This window comes from Apteryx mantelli, chromosome 6 (assembly GCF_036417845.1).
Source record: "Apteryx mantelli isolate bAptMan1 chromosome 6, bAptMan1.hap1, whole genome shotgun sequence".
Classification (NCBI taxonomy): Eukaryota; Metazoa; Chordata; class Aves; order Apterygiformes; family Apterygidae; genus Apteryx; species Apteryx mantelli.
This window is the reverse complement of record NC_089983.1, coordinates 6,830,593-6,850,801: the sequence shown is the minus strand read 5'-3', so window position 1 is coordinate 6,850,801 and position 20,209 is coordinate 6,830,593. Positions and strand designations below refer to the sequence as shown.

General features: G+C 43.9%; 2 protein-coding genes across 2 annotated transcripts in view; one reads left to right on the top strand and one right to left on the bottom strand.

Annotated features, from left to right (window-relative positions):
- Positions 1-53: 53 nt before the first annotated feature.
- Positions 54-2,189, bottom strand: YBEY (ybeY metalloendoribonuclease). The gene is made up of 3 exons (XM_067298676.1): positions 1,805-2,189; positions 1,118-1,186; positions 54-233 (listed from the first exon to the last, which is right to left on the bottom strand). The coding sequence occupies exons 1-3, from the start codon at positions 2,141-2,143 to the stop codon at positions 147-149; spliced, it is 495 nt and encodes a 164-aa protein (XP_067154777.1). The 5' UTR covers positions 2,144-2,189; the 3' UTR covers positions 54-146.
- A 147-nt stretch (positions 2,190-2,336) lies between these two features.
- MCM3AP (minichromosome maintenance complex component 3 associated protein) overlaps positions 2,337-20,209 on the top strand; it is a 32,622-nt gene continuing 14,749 nt past the window's right edge. Inside the window, exons 1-13 of the mRNA XM_067298675.1 lie at positions 2,337-3,183; positions 3,268-3,491; positions 4,188-4,266; positions 6,850-6,997; positions 9,765-9,961; positions 11,393-11,532; positions 12,036-12,233; positions 12,448-12,716; positions 14,446-14,608; positions 15,097-15,257; positions 16,444-16,685; positions 17,396-17,586; positions 18,552-18,652. Coding sequence (XP_067154776.1) covers positions 2,337-3,183; positions 3,268-3,491; positions 4,188-4,266; positions 6,850-6,997; positions 9,765-9,961; positions 11,393-11,532; positions 12,036-12,233; positions 12,448-12,716; positions 14,446-14,608; positions 15,097-15,257; positions 16,444-16,685; positions 17,396-17,586; positions 18,552-18,652 — 2,960 coding nt within the window. The remainder of the gene's footprint in view (positions 3,184-3,267; positions 3,492-4,187; positions 4,267-6,849; positions 6,998-9,764; positions 9,962-11,392; positions 11,533-12,035; positions 12,234-12,447; positions 12,717-14,445; positions 14,609-15,096; positions 15,258-16,443; positions 16,686-17,395; positions 17,587-18,551; positions 18,653-20,209) is intronic.

Below are 20,209 nucleotides of genomic sequence, written 5' to 3'. Positions count from 1 at the left end.
CCGGCCCGGCCCCTGGTGGTGCGGCCCCCACAGAGAGAGGCGGATGCGGCGGCGCCGGAGCGAAGCGGCTTTATTGCGGCCCCGGCGACCGCGAGCGGTGGAGGTTGCGGCACGTCCGCCGACAGCCCTCCCTCCCGCCGGCTCCCTCAGAAGAGGTCTGCGGTCAGGGGCCGGAGGTTGGCACCGGTGACTCTGTTCAGCTCCTCCAGGATCTCCTTCTCCTTTTGGTACATCTGCGGAAAGGAGCGGGCAGAGAGGAAAACCCCTGAGCCGTGGGCAAGCACCATCCTCCCCCCTGCAGCCAGAGGCCTTTTAGGAAGCCATGGCGTGCCTGCTAGCTCCCACTTTTCACAAGGTGTTTAAGAAACACTCCTATCGTTAGGCATTTTGCAAAGCCTTTTCCAAACTGAGCTGTTATTCAGTCACATGTTCACCCAGTCTGATTAATTAACACTGCACAGGAGAGAGCATATGCTATTTCATTGCGTAGGACCAAGGCTTGTTCTTTACTGCAAGTAATATTCTTAACCAGACAGTTAAATTAATCTTGGTTCCACAACTATACTACATTTAAAAAGTTTTTTGAGATTTCCTTAAGGAGACGTACACATTACTGCACAAAAATGCGTGTTTAAAATGCCACCCACGTTGTGCACCTGAAAAAAGCCATTTCTTTCTGGAAATGTTTTGTCTTGACAACTTTGCATGGCTCTTTCACCAGTTCCTGCACAATGGAGGCACAGTCCCACCTCCAAAGTTAGCTAAAAAGGTCCATGTGCAGCCCTGTATTTCAACTCTATAAAAATTCATATACACAAAAAATAAAACTCTCAAGTGCCATTGACATAAACAACAGAATTATGATGCTGTAATTTTGCTTGCAGGGACTTAATATTTGCATGGCAATCAATATGAATTAAATTAAATTAAATTAAATTAAATTAATGTGAATAAAAACTCTGCAGAGCCTTCCGTGTGACTACCAGGATCTGAAGGTTATCCTATCATATGAGATACTAGAAAGGGAAATTCTTTCAGTTTTGGTATGATGCATTATCTGATAGAGTTTGCATTGTCTGGTACTGTAAATCTTTCCAATTTGAGGACATCTTTATACCTGTTGCCACTCTGACTTTGTGTTGTGCTGGTAGCCAAGCAAATGACACAATCCATGGGCTGCAGTCACCTGTACAGAGAAACAAAAAAAGTAATACATATTAATGCATTAAGTAATGCAAAAGTAATGCAAATTAATACCTAACACTAGCATCTAGCTTGCAAAAACCAAACTCAGCTGTTCACAAACAAGTACAGCAGCAAGATGCTATTTCTGTAAACAGAGCCCAGGATCAGTGACCTAGTGTATGCAGTCCAGGTAGCGCAGTCTTTGCATAATTTGGGACATGAGCAGTGAGAAGGACTAATTCTATAAACTTAAAAAGACTATTTAGCATTTTGCCAGAATCTCTGGGGGAAAACTGGGACAAGCTGGTGCAAACCTACAGAAACAGGCTGCATCTGAACTCCCCAACCAAAATAAATGGAAGTTCTAAAACACAGCAGTCAAAGTACAAACTAATCTTTCAGGGCAAGCTATAAGTTCCTCTTCCTTTAGGACAAGACTAATGCTTTCAGATGTCAAACCCACTTATCTACTGTCGAATCCAAGCCAATACACCTGTCAATGTATTTGCCAAGCAAGTTTTCCTTGCCCCTTAAGCTCGAATCCAGGAAGGCAAAAGCAAATTTTGAGGCAAGCGGCGGTATTTTCACCATTTTCCCCCTCGCCGCGGGGGCAGCTCACCGCGAGGACGCCGCCGAAGTCCTCCCCGGAGCGGCGGCACTGCTCGCCGATGTACTCCACCCCCAGGAAGATGTCCCCGAGGTTGTACTCGTCGCGGAAGCGGGGCCGCGGCAGCTGCCCCGCGGCCACCTGGTGGAAGGGGAAGGAGAGCACGTCGGTGGGCTCGTCGCGCCGCCGGTAGGCCGCGTTGAGCCGCCGCATGGTGCCGTTGCCGGCGCAGACCAGCGCCACGTCGAAGCGGTCGGCGCCCAAGGCGGCCCGCAGGGCGCCGACAGCGCGGCGGAGCGGGGCGCGCCGCACCGCCACCGCCCGCTGCGCGTTGCGGATCACCACGCTCATGGCGGCGCCGGGCGGCCGCCCCGCTCTGCTCCGCTCCGGCCCCGCCCCCGCGTCGCTCCGGCCCCGCCCCCTCTCCGCGTCACGCCGCGCCGCGCCGCCGCGCCGCCGCACCGCCCCACGCCCCGGCCACGCCCCTCGCCCCCGCCGCGCCTGCGCCGCCCCGGCCCGCCGAGGAGAGGCGGCGGCGGCTGCCATGAACGCCGGGGGCCCCTTCCGCGGGCCGCCCGCCGGCGGCTTTCCGCCGCCGCTGCGCTTCGGGCAGGCCGCCGTGTTCGGGCAGGGCGGCGCCGCCGGCCTCCCCTTCGCCCCGGGGCCCGCCGCCGCCTTCGGGTCGCCCTACGGGCTGGGCCAGGCGCCGGCCTTCGCGGCGGGCGGCGGCGGCGGGGCCCCGGCGGCGGGCAACGCGGACTTCAGCTTCAAGCCGCCCACCAACCTCGGGGCCTTCCCGGGGCTGGCGGAGGCGCCGGGCGGCTGCGGCAGGGCCTTCGCGCCGCCCGAGTTCCGCTTCAAGGCGCCCGAGAGCGCCGCCGCCGCCGCCTTCAAGCCGCTGGCGGGCGCCGAGGCGGAGAAGGGCCCGGCCGCCCCCGCCGCCTTCACCTTCTCGCCGCCCTTCGGCTTCGCGCCCGAGGCGGGCCCCGAGGCGGCGGCGGGGGCCGCGGCGACGGCGGGGGGGCCCTTCTCCTTTTCGCGGCCCGGCACCGCCGCCCTCGGCCGCCCGGACGAGAAGGGCCCGCGGCCGCTTTTCGGCGGCGCGGAGGAGGCGGCCGGGGCGGCGCCCAAGGGGCTGAAGCGGAAGGAGGAGCGCGAGCGGGAGCGCTCGCCGCGGCGGGCGGCGGCGGGCGGCGGCGGCGGGCGGGCGGCGGCGCCGCCGGAGAAGCGGGCCGTGCTGCTGAGCCGCCCCCGCGGCGGCGCCCTCTTCGGCCGCACGCTGCAGGAGGTGCTGCGCAGCCAGGGCCGCGGCCACCGCGACCGCGACGAGGGCGAGCGGGCCCCCAGCGAGGAGCCGGCGGCCGCCGAGCCCCGGGAGGCGCCCAGGGAAGGTGGGCCGGGCCGGGGGGCACAGCGCCGCCGCGGCTGCGGGCACGCTGGTGGGGCCGCACGTCTCACCCCCGCTGTCTTTCCAGATGCAGCTCCCGCCACCCCGGCGCGGCGCGCTCGAGGCGGCGAGAGCGTGGACAGCCTCGGAGGGCTCTCGCCGGGCGAGCTCACGGCCATCCAGTGCAAAAACGTCCCCGATAACCTTAATGACAGGAGCGTGCTGGAGCAGCACTTTGGCCAGTTCGTAAAAGTCCGGCGGATCATGACCCGGCGCAATAAAAAAATGGCTGTTCTCCACTTCTTTGATCATGTGAGTATCAAATTGAAGAACAGGTATAAACCTAAGCGCTTAGGGTGCCAACAGGCTTTCACTGTCATGAAAACTGCGCCTGTGTTTGACAACGTTGTATGTTTTCCATATGGAAGCCCCCACAGACGAGAACAAATTGTGTTATGGACAGGGATAGAGGGCTGCTGAGCTGATAGAGCCATATTTAAAACACAATAGCTGCCTGAGCTTTGCCTGACTTTAGCTGTGCTTTTAGCAACACCAAACAGATCTCTCCTGTTACCTGGCTGCTGCCGTGTGTCACCCAAACCTAATGTTACGCTATTGCGTTGTTGCTCGAAATCTCTGCAGCACCAAGGATGAGGTGAGCTAGTGTAATCTTTGCAGGACAGTCTGCTCTTTGGAAGTACTTCCTTATGTCAGCTCTGAGACGGGATGAGGAGCTAGTTCTGAGAATGCATGCTCTGTTCCTATTCTGTAGTTAAAAATACACCTTCGGTCTCGACTGTTGTAAGCTGGATGTAGGTGTCTCAAAAGGAGCAACTTTTGTGGAAGCCTGCCCAATCCTGCTGACCGTATGTAGGTTTTAAGTAAGAGCTTGAAAGACAGTGCTCAGAATTGTGCAGAAATTGGTGAATGTGTGTCTCTGGCAAAAACTGCATTATACAGTGTTGTAATATTATATTAGCTTTCATACTGTGCTTTGTTTTCTTTCAGGCCTCTGCTGCTCTTGCCAGAAAAAAGGCAAAAGAGTTGCACAAGGACATAGTAACATTTTGGCAAAAGAAGAAGACAAGTAAGTCTTTGTTTTCAAATATGGTAATTGGATGATACTTAAATGGGGTGGCATCTCCTTCTGTTCTTGTTTTTTTTTTTTCTCTTGTGCTGAGGACCATACAAAAATGATCTACAAAGCAGGAATATGCAGGAATATTAAAACTCCCCAAATATGGCAGTTCTTTGACTTGTACTAGCCAAATTGTTGGGTGCACGGTGTTCCTGAGAGTGTTGAAAATTATTTATTAGAGAAGCATAAGTGTTTGTCCTGCATCTTATCTGATGTCCCATTTAGTCCCATCTCTGGCAATGGCTAATAGCGGTTGCTTGCAGGAGGGAATAAGAACAGTATAAACTAAAGTGTGTAGTTGCTTTTGTAATAATTTCTTAGCCTTCAACAGTTTGTGGTTCAGGAACCCTGGAAGTCAAAAGTTGTTTCTCAACCCTTGAGGAATTTTTCTCTTGTGAAGTTATCCAATAGCATCTGTAACGTTTTGTGGTGAGGGGTTCAACAGGTTGCTCCTGGTGTTCATGAAGATTGATTTTTTTTTTTTGCATGTTTGCTGCTTGATATTTTTGTATGATGCCCACATTATTGTATTGAAAGAGACAGTGAACAGTTGTTGCTGATTTGTCCTCACATGAGTCATATCCTTATATGCTTCTGCCTCTAAGTCCCCTTTTCCAGCTTGAAGAGTCCTCGTCTCACGTGGAAGCTATTCCATACCTTATGACTGTCTGTATTGTTCATTTGAACCTTCTTCTGGTTTCTTGCACCATTTTTGAGATGGAGTTTGGAGCTTTATGAGCGTTCATGGTGTGTGTGCTGTGCATGTTGTGGGTCTATACACTTAGTCATGTTCTCTTGCCCTTCTCTAATAACTGTGAGAATACTGTGTTTTCTTGCTTTTTATATTTTTCTGTGAATGTTACTGAGTTGATGATTTGCACAGCTTTCAGACCCCAGCGATGAGTCACTATGGTTATGGTCAGCTGCCAGCCTCATGCTTTTTTTTTTTAAAGCTAGGTTTGTTTTTTCCCAGGCTCTGTTGTGATACATTTATCTGCCACTTTGTTGCCCAGTCATTCAGCACAGTAAAGTCCTTTAGTTGTTCTCCCCAGATGGGCCTTCTCTTTATTGTCCTCTTGTATGGAGGAAGTTTTAAGTGGGAGGGTTACAAATTGCATTTAAAAAGTTCACTGTTTCTGCTTTTGAGTTCCTGTTGAGTAAAACACCTTGCTTCATCTGAGCCAAAATGCTGTATCTAGGTGCTTGAAACCATTTGAAAGAGTTAAAAATACTTGAAATGACAGCCTAGATTTACAAGGGAACTTAGAAACCATTCCTGTAACCACACAGGAAGAACATGATGATAAAGTCATCTTCATGCTCCCATCTAGAAGCAGAATGGTCCTCTGGGATATTTGAAAATCCAGTTTCAAATGCCGAGCTACCTGCTTCAGAGCAAGGGCTGGGGTGTAGGCTTCCAGCTTTTAGGAAAGCTTCCTGAGAATTGAATTATTGAGTATTCTGGAGTGAGTTTCCTCAGTTGTTGAAGCTGCTGTTCTGTGTATAGAGAGTTATGTATTCTTTGAACCAAGAAGAGAGAGCAATGTGCCTGCCTGACTTACGAGAATTCAGCTTAGAAATGGGAAATCTGGATTCCAGTCCCTGCTTGGAATTAGGGTGAGATGTGAATGTTGGTCCTTCATAGTTCAAGTATTCCTTTGGGTGTGAAGCGCCTCCTTTTTTTCAGTGTTGGGAATGCTGCTTGTGTACCTTTGGAGATTTTAGCCTGGGGATACACTTCAGCTGTCAGCAAATGCATGGTTCACTGCAGCTCTGACCAATTGGAAATTTGACTTCACAGAAAATGAATGGCTGTACAATTGTCTTCCTGAGGATAAACATCTTGAAACAGCACCTATCCGGGTGCCTGTTATCCTTTCTCATTTTATTGTGGTTTTAAAGTCTATGAAACCACGAATGTCAGTGTTCTAAAACAGCTAGATCTGAAAAAAAACCCTTAATTTTCAGCAAGCTGGATTTCTTTCTTCCTAGGAGCAAGCGTTCTCTCTTTCTGCGAGGTGTAGATTTAACTCTTGAAGGCATGTAAGCACCAGTCTAAGTTTGGGTATGTGAAATTAATTATCAGAATGCTTTGAGGGGAGCACTGGGAACATTTTGACAGATGTTGCTTACATAGGTGAGATGGATTTCGTGTCCACTAGAGACTTATGACTTGCAGATTATATCCCAAACCTGAGAGAAGCTAAATTCAGATGATGATGATCAGAATTTATTTACTGAGAATCTGCTGAAGAATTATGGTTACTGCTAAATAAATGAAAACGCTTTTTCTGTATAGAACAATGATGCTGACTAGCAATTGCTAGACTTATATTTGTACCTGGTACAACTTCTGGTGCAAATTATTTTATAAGCTTTATATGAATGCACAACACCATGACTTTTAGTTTTATTTCCTGATAATATTTTTAAACACGCTCCCTCCCTTCCCTCACCCCCAGGGAAAAAATTTAGAGTTGTTGGTTAAATAACTTGGCATATAATCTGGCTTTATTTTATATATCATTTTAGGTCCTGCAAAAAGAGAATTTTCATCCAAGGAGAAGAAAGGAGGTGAAGATGAAGGAAGGCAAAGCAGCGAAGAACAAAACTATCAGCATTCCCCTCTTCGGAAACCTTTAATAAGATCCTCTGCCAGCAATGTCCTGCCTGGGAAAAGGTACGTCTGCTCCTCAATGAATCCACCTGATAGGAAATGGGGTGGGTAGGAGGAAATGGTAATCAGAGTGTACTTTACAGTAATACCTGATGCTGTTCTTATTAGGGAAGTGTTCTTCATTTGTCTCTTCTGGCACATTTCATTTTGAACACGTGGCTTTTTGGCTGTGTTATAAGGTCATAAATTTTGCATTTTGTTAGAAAGGAAATTTTTCCCTAATTGTTCATTAAGGTCTTTTACCTCCAGGTTTGCCTGTTTCTTTCAGGTATTTTTTTGTTTGTTTTTTCACAACATGAGTAACAACACCTGTAATAATGAAACATGAGGAAATAGAGTAAAGCAGTGCACAGTCAAGACCAAGTACTACTGACACTGTTTTGTGCTTTTGATTACATCTGTTTCTGAACTGAATAATTTCATTGTGGACAAATATGATTCTGTGGAATGAGAATCCCCTTTTCAGAATAGCTGGCGAGTTTGTCATCTCGTCCCATTTCAAATAACTGGCCTGTGTATGCGAGTCCTTCTGTTTTGTGTCGATTGCTGAAGTTGCAGGCTTGGCATTTTTGTTGTTGTTGGTCCTCAGTGGAGTGTGTAGTTTGGCTGTAAGACCTTGCACCTGTGGTGTGGAGTCAGACTAAAAATTTTCCTTGAAAGTGGATGTTGGCAGATGCTCAGGATGGGTGTATAACAAAGGGCAAATGCAGACTAATTCCACCTCGTGTACATACTTCTGCCTGCCGAAGATTCAGGAACATCCTAGGATGGAATGGTGCTTGTGCCCTGGTGAAATTACTAGTGAATCTTCCTGCTGTCTACTTTTGAACTCATTTGTACCACCCTGGTGTGCTGTGGGAATTTATTTCCTACTTCAGTTAAAAACTGCAGTGAAAAAACTCTTCCATCTGTTTTAAACTGGCAGATTAAATTGCTTAGCTTTTTAGTTTTGTTTTCACTGTGAGTAGGATTCACAGTCATTCCCTATTAGCATTCACTCTGATATTCTTGATCACATATGTGGTTGCCCTGTTTGTTTTCGGTTGTCTTTCCAGTCTGTCCTGATATGGAAGACATTTTTTACTTATTCTTCCTGCCTATCTCCACCTAAATTTTTCTTGAGACTGAGGTGGCGGGGGAGAACTTTTTATAAAACCTCTTCAGGTCATGCATAGACTTGAGGCAATTGCTCAGTATTTTCCCCTGGTTAAGGAACGGCTCTGCTATGGGATGTTTTCCTCCTTTACTATAAGAGAACATGGATGCACAGAATCCATTCAGCTCTTCTGCTATGGCTTTGTTTTCCCTAAGTTTTGTTATACAAGCTGAGTATCTTTTGGCCTAACCAATTACCTGGAAGCCTCTTGTCTTTCTGAGGCAGGTGAGAATGATTTTTCTTAGTTGTTTTACACCTTCAGCAGATTGTACTTCAGAATCTTCTTAGCTGGCCTTTATTGTGGCTTTATGTTTATCTGCTCTTTCTGTATGTCCTCTTTCTGTTTCCTAAGTTGAAAGATGTCCCTTTACTGCTAAATAGCCTCTACCCTGCTGTCAAGTCATGCAGGGCAGTGGGAATGCTGATTTATAGTCCTCTTGGAGTTGCTGGTTACCTTTTACACATGTAGTGTCTTTAGAAACTCTGCATTAACCTGTAAGCATCTTACCATTTAAGCAGCTACTTTGATTTTCTTTTTAATTGGCTTTGTAATTTCCATGCAGCTCCTGTTTAAAATAAATGTTATTGTAGTTTATTTGGCGTTTTCTTCCTAAAAGGATGCTTGATTTTGAGCTTTCTGTGGCTGCTGCTTCAGAATTTTTCTGTAACAGTTGCATTTTGAACAAGGTCTTGGGCACCGCTGAGGTGTTAAGCTAGCATTGCTTTTTCAGTTGAGTTCTCTGATCAAACTTGGGAGTCATCACTTCTGGTACCATACCAAAACATATACATGTACATGTACATATACATAAACCATACTATGTACCACTTCTGGTACATACCAAAAACCTGGTATGTGCATCCTTCCTAGCATGCTTAAGAATACCTCTCTATGTTGAGATTGTACATCATTATTATTTTTGCCTCTATGCTCTGAACTTCATGATATAATCATACATTGGTTTGAAGTTTTCCTTGTGAACTCATCTTGCACTTTTGTCAGCTAAAAGCAAGTAATGTAAACGTGAGTTGCTGGAATAATTTATACTCGGGCTGTGTTTTAAAACATGAAGTTTGCCATGTGGGTGGGATCCATTTGATATACATTGTCATATAATTGTAAAATTAGAAATATGTTGTGAAGTAATGAATATTCCTCAATTTAAAAAAAAATTCTTATCTGCACCTAAAATCTGTTGTTAATTTCTCTTGCTGCAGAAGGCATTCCTTTTTTCACACCAAACAGCAGGTGACTTCCTCGTTTAAAATGCAAGCTGCTGTGTCCTATAACAACACAAAATGCTGCAAAAGCCATCTGATACTCTCTGCTCTACACAGACTCAGTAACACCATTTTAAAAAGGCTGAGTTTTTCAGCACAGTTGAGGACATTTGACAGTGTTGTCAAAGCAGTGCAGCATATTTGACTAAATCTGCTCACGGTGCTAACTTTAGCTCACTTCAGCCTTGATATGTGGATATATACCTCGTTTACTCGGTATGTTGTCCTGTGAACAAAATATTACAAACAGATATTCATGAACTAAAGCACGGTGGTTCCTTTAAAGCCAGGGCATGCAGTAGTTAGTTACTGATGAAAATCTTCTATTTTTAGTTCTCCAGCCAAGAAGTCTGGTCTACGGAAGGCACTACAGTTTGAAGCAGATCTTTTTGATTCTAGTTCTGAAGGGCAGAGCTCAGAGAGCTTGGGAGCTTTGTTGTCGTCTCTCAGTAACCTGATAGGATTAGTGGCTGAGACATCAGAGGAAAGATACCGTCTTTTGGACCAACGGGATAAAATCATGCGGCAAGGTAGCGTTTGTAATTGCACAAGTTCATATGAGTGTGACATCAGTTTCTCTGCTGGGAAGAAATAAGCGTTTAGTATCTGTTGCAAAGCTGTTGTAATATTATGATAAGGGCTTTAAGATGAGACTGGATAACATGGAACAGTCTATAAAATACCCTTCTATTGTAGGGGATTGTTGTACATATTAACATCTTGTAGAACAGGCAAAAATTTATTCTGCTTATCATGCACACATTTCTTGTGGATAGCAAATACCAAGCTGTTATTCTTCTGTGAAAGGATTTCTGAGTACCTCATTGCAGTGCGTTTCAAGCCCTGACAAAATGGCAAAACACTCCCTTTTACCAATAGGAGGAAAGTAAACAGGGGCAAGGACTGAATTTCCTCCTTGCTGTGCAGGTCTGCCTCTTCCTTCCATGACCCTAGTGCTCATTGTGCTTGGGTGGCTCAGCTCAGTACCTGAGCAGAAAGCTTTACTTTCCCTGGGTTGGTTTGTTGTCAAGCTAGAATACAATTGGCTTATGAAGTGGCCTGTCAGGAATCAAACCTGTTTTAAAGAGGTGAGGGGAGAAATGCATGTGATGAGTAGGACCTGGTGCCTGCTTTTATACACTTTTTAGCTGTCAGCTATTAGTTCAGCCAAGCCACCTCATCTAACTGCACTGCCACGTGTGCCTGACTTGTAATTACAGGGTCTTGGTTTCCTTGACCCTAGGAGAGCCATGCAGGTGGGTTTGCACTCCTGCAGGTTCTTCAAAGAAACCTATGCAAAGCCTAACAGTGTTTCTCTAAATGTGAACTACACAGCTGAACATTATTTCCAGAGATGTCCCCTTGTTCCACAGTTCCAGCTTGTAAGCTCTTTCATTTTGCCCTCACCTCTTCAAAGCTGACCCTAAATCCTTTTAAGATGTTATTTTTAATATCAACTGATTGTTCTGTCACTTGACATGGAATTGTAAATTAGGATGACTGGTGCTTGGTAAATTAGGATACAAAACACCAGGCATCTTTAGAGACTTTAACCTCTCCAGGAAAACTGTTGATATTGAGGTGTACAGCAGGAAAAACTTCCCTGGGGCATGGTGCAACCCTGAGACAGGTAACGAGGGGGTGGGACGGGACGGGACCCCATCCTTGAGGGTTTCCAACCTTGGTTAGAGACAGCCATGGCTACCCTAATCTGGTGTTGGGGACTATCCTGCTCCAAGGGGGAGGCTGGACGGGAGCCTCCGGAGATGCCTTCCCACCAGCTCTTAAGTGAATCATTGCCCTGGCAGTGTACTTCTTGATGTCTATCCATCGAGCCTCCAGCTGAGGCATGTGGTATGTTTCTGGCTGTGGTGGCACATCAGGATAATAGCTGTTATGAAAGCGAAAAGGAGCAACGCTTAGCGTTATAATTTCTGTTTGTTTGTAACATTCTTTCTTAGCTCGAGTAAAAAGGACTGATCTAGGCAAAGCGAAAACTGTTGTTGGCACTTGCCCAGACATGTGTCCTGAAAAGGAGCGCTACATGAGGGAGACAAGAAACCAGCTCAGTATCTTTGAGTTGCTTCTAGGATCTGACAAGGTACGAGCCTTCTGTACACGGGGATTTGCTGCTCCCAGCATGTCTGTTCACTTGCTGCTTACATAGAGCTGTCAGTGTTGTTTAGCTGATTACAGAGTTAATTCTGGTGGAGAAATTCTGTAGAACATTTCATTAATCTTTCTGTCTTTCAGGTCCCCATTGTAAAACAAGAATGCTAGAGAATTGCTGTTTCACTGTGACAGTGACATGTCTTTTTTGGTTTTCTAAGCCTGGCTAGAACTATAGTTGGGGGCAGTAGCATACAAATATTGGTGATGAATTTGAGATTGCCAAATTGACACATGATTCTGTCATGAAAGAAAACAGAATGCGTTTGCTATCATAGCAGAATTGGCATTAATAGGACTGTGAGTGTAAACAGTAGAGAATCTCCTTTGAGCAGTCTGCTTCATACTAATGTAAAGGCATGGGTGTGATGAAACCCTCTGTATTCCTGAAAAAAGTTGAATGTTTTTTGATTGTCCTTTCTCTGCCTCTCGCAGGTAGATCATGCAGCAGCAATCAAGGAATATAGCAGGTCTTCAGCAGATCAGGAGGAACCTTTACCCCATGAATTGAGACCCTCTGAGGTGTTAAGCATGACCATGGACTATTTAGTGACAAACATTATGGACCAAGGAGAAGGAAACTACCGAGAATGGTATGACTTTGTCTGGAACAGAACCCGTGGAATAAGAAAGGTGAGTACTGGTGGATGGAGATATTTGATGATAGAATACAAAGTATGATGGGATGCTGTGAAAAGTGAAGCAAAATGTAGTAGTAATTCAAGCATTCAAGTTGAAGCCTGACTCGATAGTTAAAATACAAATTTTCCAAAGGTGGTGCCGGATGACTATGCTCTTCAGCCCTAATTGAAAATACATGTAATGCTTTGTTTATCCTTATAATTAGGATATAACCCAGCAACATCTCTGCAACCCGCTGACAGTGTCTCTGATTGAGAAGTGCACTCGCTTTCACATCCACTGTGCTCACCACTTGTGTGAAGAGCCCATGTCCTCCTTTGATGCCAAAATCAACAATGAGAACATGACTAAATGCCTGCAGAGCTTGAAGGAAATGTATCAGGACCTGGCTAACAAGGGGATTTACTGCAAGAGTGAAGCGGAGTTCAGAGGTTATAATGTTCTGCTGAATCTCAACAAGGGTGATATTCTCAGGTGGGAAGAATGGGTATCACTTGTTTTCTCTTTTGCCATTGGGAAGTAATGAGATTACAATTTGTCTGCAACTAATTCTAATGGAAGTGAAGGCTTTAGTTGGAAAATTATTTTGCCAAAGCAAAGAAATGGAGTATTGTAGCAATGTTACTTTAATTTTTTGATAGCTCATTTCCTGGTATTTTTAGAGAGAAACTGAGAACTGGAGTGGACTGTTTCCTTTATTTAAAAAAAAAAATGTCTGGGAGTTGAACAGGTCTTCCGAATTTTTCTCACTGAGGCAAGGGAGCTAGTAGAGTTCAGCACGTCCAGCTTCTTGGGGTTTTTGTCTTGTTTGAACAAGCATGCTGTAGTAACTGAGCAGATTTATTTCAAGGTAGAGCAGGGTTTTTTATTAATCTTAGAATGCAGCAGAAAATATCAGTGAAATGCAAAACACTTGTCTTTGCATTTCGTGATCTCCATTTTCATCTGGTAAACTCAGTGGTTTGGGAAATGGGATGGTTTAAGGTGCTTTTGGCCCATGTTTGGTAAACTGGGTAATGGCTGAACCCATGCTTGCATCTCCTTGAGGCTGCAGCTCAGAAGTGGGGGAGGCATTTGCAGAAAGGGGAAGATGGACGGTATGCTTAAGTTAGTTTTCAGGTGCTATACAATTATTTCTCCCAATACCACATTTTCACCACCTTCCCCTTTAAGCAGTGTTTATGGAATAAATTTCAAACTACAGCTGTTTCTTGTGGTATATAGGGTGGAGGAAGAGTTTATTTTTAAGTTAAGCTTTTTTTATTAAAATGGGAATATTAAATGGGAAAACTTTGTTTTTGTATTGCTTTCGACTTCTTAGGAATAAATTTGAATAAGACGTGCCACAAAACACTAACTTTAGAAAAGGACTCATGGGCAAATAGTGACTGTTGCATTTTCTCAGAGTGGGACAAACTGCTGTCTTAAACTGTCCTAACAGGTGTTTGGATGTAACCTGTTCCTAAACATCTCTTGTAATGGAGATGCCATGTTCACCAGGGATAATCTGTCAATACGCTGACTTTTTTTTTTCCCACCCCAAATGTCCAACCTATTTCCATTAGCACAGTGGAAGCCTGTCCTGTGTGACTTACCAACCATTTACTCTTTATCTTCACCATAACTATAGAATTAGAGATGTACTTATTTTACTATGTTCAATTTGCATAAATGATCATTGAGTTGAATAGCTGTGTAGTTAAAAGTAGCTTTAAAAAAAAAGCTTTTCACTTCATATCTTTGAATAACTCAATAAATTTTTCTTACTACCTGTGCAGAAGCCTTAACTTCACCTTTTGATTGAGAAAAGTGTGATAGTTTCATTCAAGGAAATTCGTTTCTCTTCCCAGAGGGGTATCTAAGCTTCATTGCTGCAACTTCTTAGAAGAAAGGAAATTAAGAGGTTGATCAGAAAAGCAAAATTGATATTGCCCACAAAATGTCTTTTACTCAATATTACTGTGGATAAGGCAATGTACCTAAATGCTAGCATGGTACTAATGCTGATTATGCTGACTTCATTAGAAAATATTTGATGAGTAGATATTGCTAATTTAGTTCAGCCATTCATTTTGGTCATATAACTTGAAAGTCGCATGTCTCGTTTAAAGCTTCTCTTTTTAATTCTGTCTTGTTACAGGTAGCTCTCCAGTTGTTATTGTTAATATTGAAGCAAAAGGTTTCTCTGTCTTTGTCCCCACAGAGAAGTGCAGCAGTTTCATCCAGAGGTTAGAAACTCCCCTGAAGTTAGGTTTGCAGTTCAAGCTTTTGCTGCGTTAAACAGCAACAACTTCGTGAGGTTTTTCAAGTTAGTGCAAGCAGCTTCCTATCTGAACGCCTGTATCTTACACTGTTATTTCAACCAGGTAAGAAAAAGGCAGGTGGATATTTTCTAAAGGGTTAACCTGTAAAACAGTCTGGGACTTTTGGAAGGAAATCTTTTTAGAAGGCAGAAAAGTCAATAGATAGTTACTTAATCTCATAAAATAATCTTGTACTTACCTTTTCAGAGGCATTTAAAAAACTAATCAGAAGAGTCTTCTGCCATGTTATGAAATGAATTATCAATTTAAACTATTAGAAACCCTTGCAAGCTTTTGCTGCTGCCCAAAAGTGCAAAGGGATATGCTCAAAATAAACAGCATTGAGGAGTGGAAACTGGAAAGCAAGCAGCACGAAAATTGAAGAGAAAGTTAAATCTGAAACTGTTTGCATGGAGAGTCCGAGGGTTTTTTTTGATTTACAAAATACTGCTTTTTTTCATGGTTATAAGACCTTTATAGTTATTTTGGGTTTGAAGAACTACAAGATCTTTAACTTAGCAGTCACCTGGCTTTCTTTTATCTTCCCCCAGATTCGTAGAGATGCTCTCAAATCTCTCAATATTGCTTACACTGTGAGCACCCAAAGATGTACAGTGTTTCCCTTGGATCACCTGGTCCGCATGCTACTGTTCAAAGACTGTGAGGAAGCAACCGATTTCATAAGTTATTATGGCCTGAGTGTTTCTGATGGGTAAGTGGTAAAGAGATGGTGTGTGAAGATGCCCAGTGGCTTAGATTAACATTAGGCTAAGTGTTAACATGGACAGGCCCTCAATCAAAAAAGACAAGAATGGGCAAAGGTTAGAGATTGGACTTTATGCAAGCAAAGCACTAGGACAACGGTAGGCACAAAGCTTAATAATCTGTTCTATTTTTATTGCTGTATCTATGAAAATTTCCTTGATTTCACCTCATTCCCTAAAGAAAGGGGAGTTTGTATCTCTGTAACTACTGTGTCTTTCCACACAGCTTTTTTTGCACCTGCACATGAGTATTTACCAGGCTTGGTAAGGTGCTTGGGGTTTCAAGGATAAAGAAATCCTTTAGGCTTCTTGAAAATAGGTGAAAAGCAGGAGAGGCACTCCCCCAAAGGAGAGACTGCATATTGAGCTTAGTCTCTGTTGGACCCCAGGGAGTTCTTCCCTAGAAAGAGACATTGTGGATAACCCAGTCAAAGGAAAAACTTTAGGCTTTTTTTTATCTTGCAGTTGAATTGTAGTAAACTGTAGTTCTGTAGGAAATCAGGATACATTTCTCATGAAGCTGACATGTTATGGTGATGCAGATGGGGTGGGGTGAAGTTGAATGTTGTAAAAGGTTGAATTTTTAGGAGTAAAAGAAGCGTGAGGAAAAAGAAAAGTTGAGTGGGAGAACAGAGCATAAAAGTCTTCAGTGGGAGATTAGGAGAATGTTAGAGGCCAACAGTTGGCAGACAAAGAATGTCTGCTGTGGAAATGCATAAACTGTGTGGTGTGCTGATACATACAGACTTGCGATCAAGGTGTCTGGGGAAGGCAAAAAATTAAGCCTGTCACTTAGTGGTCCATTTCCTATTACTACTCGGTTGGGGAAGGGCAGATTAGTAAGACCATAGGTGCCTGGATTGGAATAGGATTGCGGCTTTTAAAGTGATTTCTGTAGGTAGTCCTGGCATCTTTGTCCATCACAATTTTTACTCTGTCCTGGGAGAACAGCAGTTAGGATAGTGTGGTTACCTTCCCTTCTCTGGTTCCAGCTGAAGATTGAGATCCAGGCTACAGGGAGCAATTCTGAAAGCCCTGTATCTGTCTTGCTTAGCCCTACCAAGCTGTCCAACTGAAAATGTATAAGCTGCAGAAGCTTTGAGTATGTACTTCTATTTTTTTATATTTCCCTAGTGCTTATGTGGAGCTGAATCGCTCAGCTTTCTTGGAGCCTGACGGATTACCCAAACCACGGAAATCGGTGTTTGTCAGTCAGAAGCTGACTGTGTCAGTTGGGCAAGTTGTAAATGGAGGGCCATTACCTTCAGTGCCTCACCATGTGCCTGTGAGTAGCTTCAATGGACAGAACAAATACACTGGTGGTAATACAACTGTGGATCAAGCTAGTAGCCAAAAATCCAGTGTGGATGCTACAGGTAAGAGCAAATGGGTATTTTAAACACTGTTTGGGAACGTACTGCTGGATCACTTTGTGAATAACTTTATTTTACAAAGCAGAAATTGCTCTTGGCTCACATAAATTGAAATTGCATTCAAATTTGGGCATAATAAAAGCATGTTTTGATTTTAATTAATTACATATCTGTAAAAGCTAACAAACTTCCAGATTAAAAAAACATTTATCAATACAGAAAATATACTAATGGAAATAAGCTCAAAGTTTTATCAACATAGGTGAAATAACTGCTTTCAGATATCCAAGTTCCCTTTTCAATTTGCAGGTTTTGTATACTGCTTGTTCTCACTGTGCGTAACTAACTCTGTCTTCAAGCTGGCTAAATTTATACTTTCTTTCTGGCCCCTGGTTGAAAGTACAAATATTTTGCATTTACTCAAGAGCAGCATGTGTGTAGGTGCTAAGCTAGCTTCTCTTAAAGCAATTGTTTTATTGGAGATGCACTCTCAAATAATACAGTAGTATGTGTAACAATTTAATTAGCTTGTGTAATATATTTTAGCTTCAGACCAGCAAGCTTCCATTATGGACTTGTCTGATAAATCTTATAAGGTTATAAAACAAGCCAGCTTTTGAAGATAACTAGCAGCAAGAGTGGTTTAGCTTCCACTCATGACTGAACTGATTATTCTCTTAATGGCTTGATTTCTGTCCCCTCCCCTTCCCCAGAAGGAAGAATGGAAAGCAAAGCTGTGGAATTAGATGTCACAGCAATAAGAGTCCAGCCCTCAGCTCATCTTATGCCTTCACTGTTGCCTCGTCCTCTAGTGCCGTTGCTGTCTCCTGCCCAGACAATTTCCCAGTCTGTTGGACAACCTGAGCTTCTCCCTTCAAAGCCTCAGCCAGTATACACAGACACGGTAAGGGAAGTTAAAAACCCCTTGAGTATCTGGGAAAGATTTAGAAAATAATAAAAGGCAACTGAGATCTATAGATGTGTCTCCAGAATCAGGAGACATCCCTGGTCCAGTGCTGTGGTTAGTTTAAGTAGTTGTTTCCTCAATTTCTTTTATTCTGAAAAAGGAAATTCTTGTGTAATTTCAGATGCAGGTCTGAAGATGTCACTGCTTGCTTGCTTTCTCTGGATAGACAAAGTCATGTCTGTTAGCATTTATCTGAGAAACTTCTAAGGAGAAAGTCAGTGATATAGTAGAAAGTAGTTATATTGATTTAGCAGGTAAACTTTGTTTTAGTGAATAGTGGTCTATTCCTTAATATTATGACATTTATTTCAAATAATACATGACTAAGCTGCTGCTTATATATACAAGACTGTTAATGTTGGGTCTTAAATGTGTACCTCATGCCCCGGTGCTGTTTTCCCCTGCCAAGGTTTGGATTTATGCTAATACTGAATCTGTGTTGAAATATCTTACTGCTTTGTAAACTCTTACAGCTTCTATGTTCTACCTAAATGTGGTTATATTTCAGTGCAGACTGTATCTGATCTTTTGGGATTAAATTAGCTAGTACCTGTAGAGAAATGGCAACTCTAGAAGAAACTGAAATACAAAAATAGGAATCGCTCTCAAAATTCACTTTTCTTAGTTGGTACTTTCTAATTTAACTTGCCTGTGTGTAATACAAAAAGTTGCTTTTGTTACTGTGTTGGTATTACATGGCTCTTACTTTTAGAGTACTAAAAGGCTTTCAGGCTCTTGCACTTACAAAGTTAGCTTAGTTTGCAAGTAGAAATACAGTTGTAGTTGCCAATTACAATCAGTTAAACAAGGTTGGAAGGCCTTGCTCCTAATTCATGTGTGTGCTCAGGCTGTCCTGAGCAGCGTTCCAGCTTGCTTCAGCTGCTTCTTCCTCTGTGTTGCAGGACATTGCTGAGGTGGTGGACGGGCTTGTGCACGATGTCCTCAAAGGAGAGTGCAGAGAAGTCAGCCGAGCGGGAGTGGCTTACATGGCTGCAGCGATCTGGTAAAGAACGTTTTCTGCTGGTGCTTCTGGAGTCCCTTGTCATCAAAGTTCCGGTATGCCCTAGCAGCACCATGTACAAAGATTAAAACTAAGCAAGGCAAGGTTTGTAGCAGAGCGAGATTCTTTTACCAATACAGTGGAAGAAAAATCACACTTTCCTTCAGATGTCCCCAGCCTTTCTGGTATACATTGATTAAATGATGTGCCTCTATAAACCTTGCCTGTCATGACTCTGTCATCACTGCTGCTACAAATGTGTTGTGGATGCAAAGGTGCCCAAACAGGGACAGGAGGAGTAAGTCCAGATCTGGCTTATCCTTTGCTTCGAATAACACTTCTACAAGGGGATTCAGACTCACACACAGGGCATTGGGAAAGGGGCATCTGGATGTTTCTGGTCCAGCGTCCCACTCTCAGCAGGTCTGTTGCCAGCACTAGATCACATCAGCCCTGGCATTGTCTAGCCAAATCACTCGCAACCTTGGCATTAAGTACCAACATTTTGATAATGACTTGCAGATGCCATTTCCTGATAATAAATGGAAATACCTTTTCAGGCCTTGTGGAGACTGTGACTCTAAATCCAAGAGTTGGAACTGGAGTTTCCTATGTGGTCATCTACTCAGGGGAGGGGGGAGGAAAAAAAAAAAAAAAGCATAGCAAACTGACTTATATTAACTAATCTTAAAGAGGACTGACTCCAGTCAATTATACTATCCTAAGCAAAGGAAGCCCCAGAGGGGTCTGTTACGCTGTAGACAAGTTGCATCACTGGGGGAAACTCATGCTCAGTAAATAATTTTGTGGTGCTGGACCTTACACCCATTTGTCCGCCCTTTCCCAGAGTGGGATGTGTAGCTGCAGTGTGGCTGTAAAAACATTTTGGGTGTCTATCTCCCTCTAAATAATAGCATAGGAAGGGAAGGCTGCTGGTTACTTATATGCACACGTATGCTTTATTCCATCTATGCTGCTCAGTCCCAGCAGGCACAGTTAGATCCCTTTGACCCCTGATCCAGCAGGCTGATATAAGAATTAGCTTTGTTAATTTTTGTTAGTCAGATTCCATTTTCAGCAGCTCAGTTCTGGATTAATTTGCTTGGTGTTGTCAAAGAGTAGCACAAGGGCATAGCACAAGGGTCCTTACGCTCCCATGCTGATGAACTACCTCATTTCACATGCATTCCTATTCACTGCCTTTACCTGTCCAGGTAAATTCTTGTTCTGGGCTAGAAAAATTGCAGAAATCTGAAATGGTATGAGCTAAGCATGGCAGAGGCTGTGAATGAGGAATAAATTGCTTGCTACGCTATGGTGATCTAGCTTATTTTATTTGGTTTTGGCTTCTTTATTCAGGAAAAGGGAACACGATAGGGAGTTATGTTATTCTAATTGTTTATTCTTGCTCCCACCTGGTAATGTTAAATTAAAATCAGAGTCCACGTGTGGCTTTTAAATCTTGTCCTGAAATGAGAAATCTTGGTCTCAAAGGAGCATGAGGACTGCATGTGGCAAGTACTTTGGTTAACCAAGGGCAAATGCTGGATTTGCAGAGCA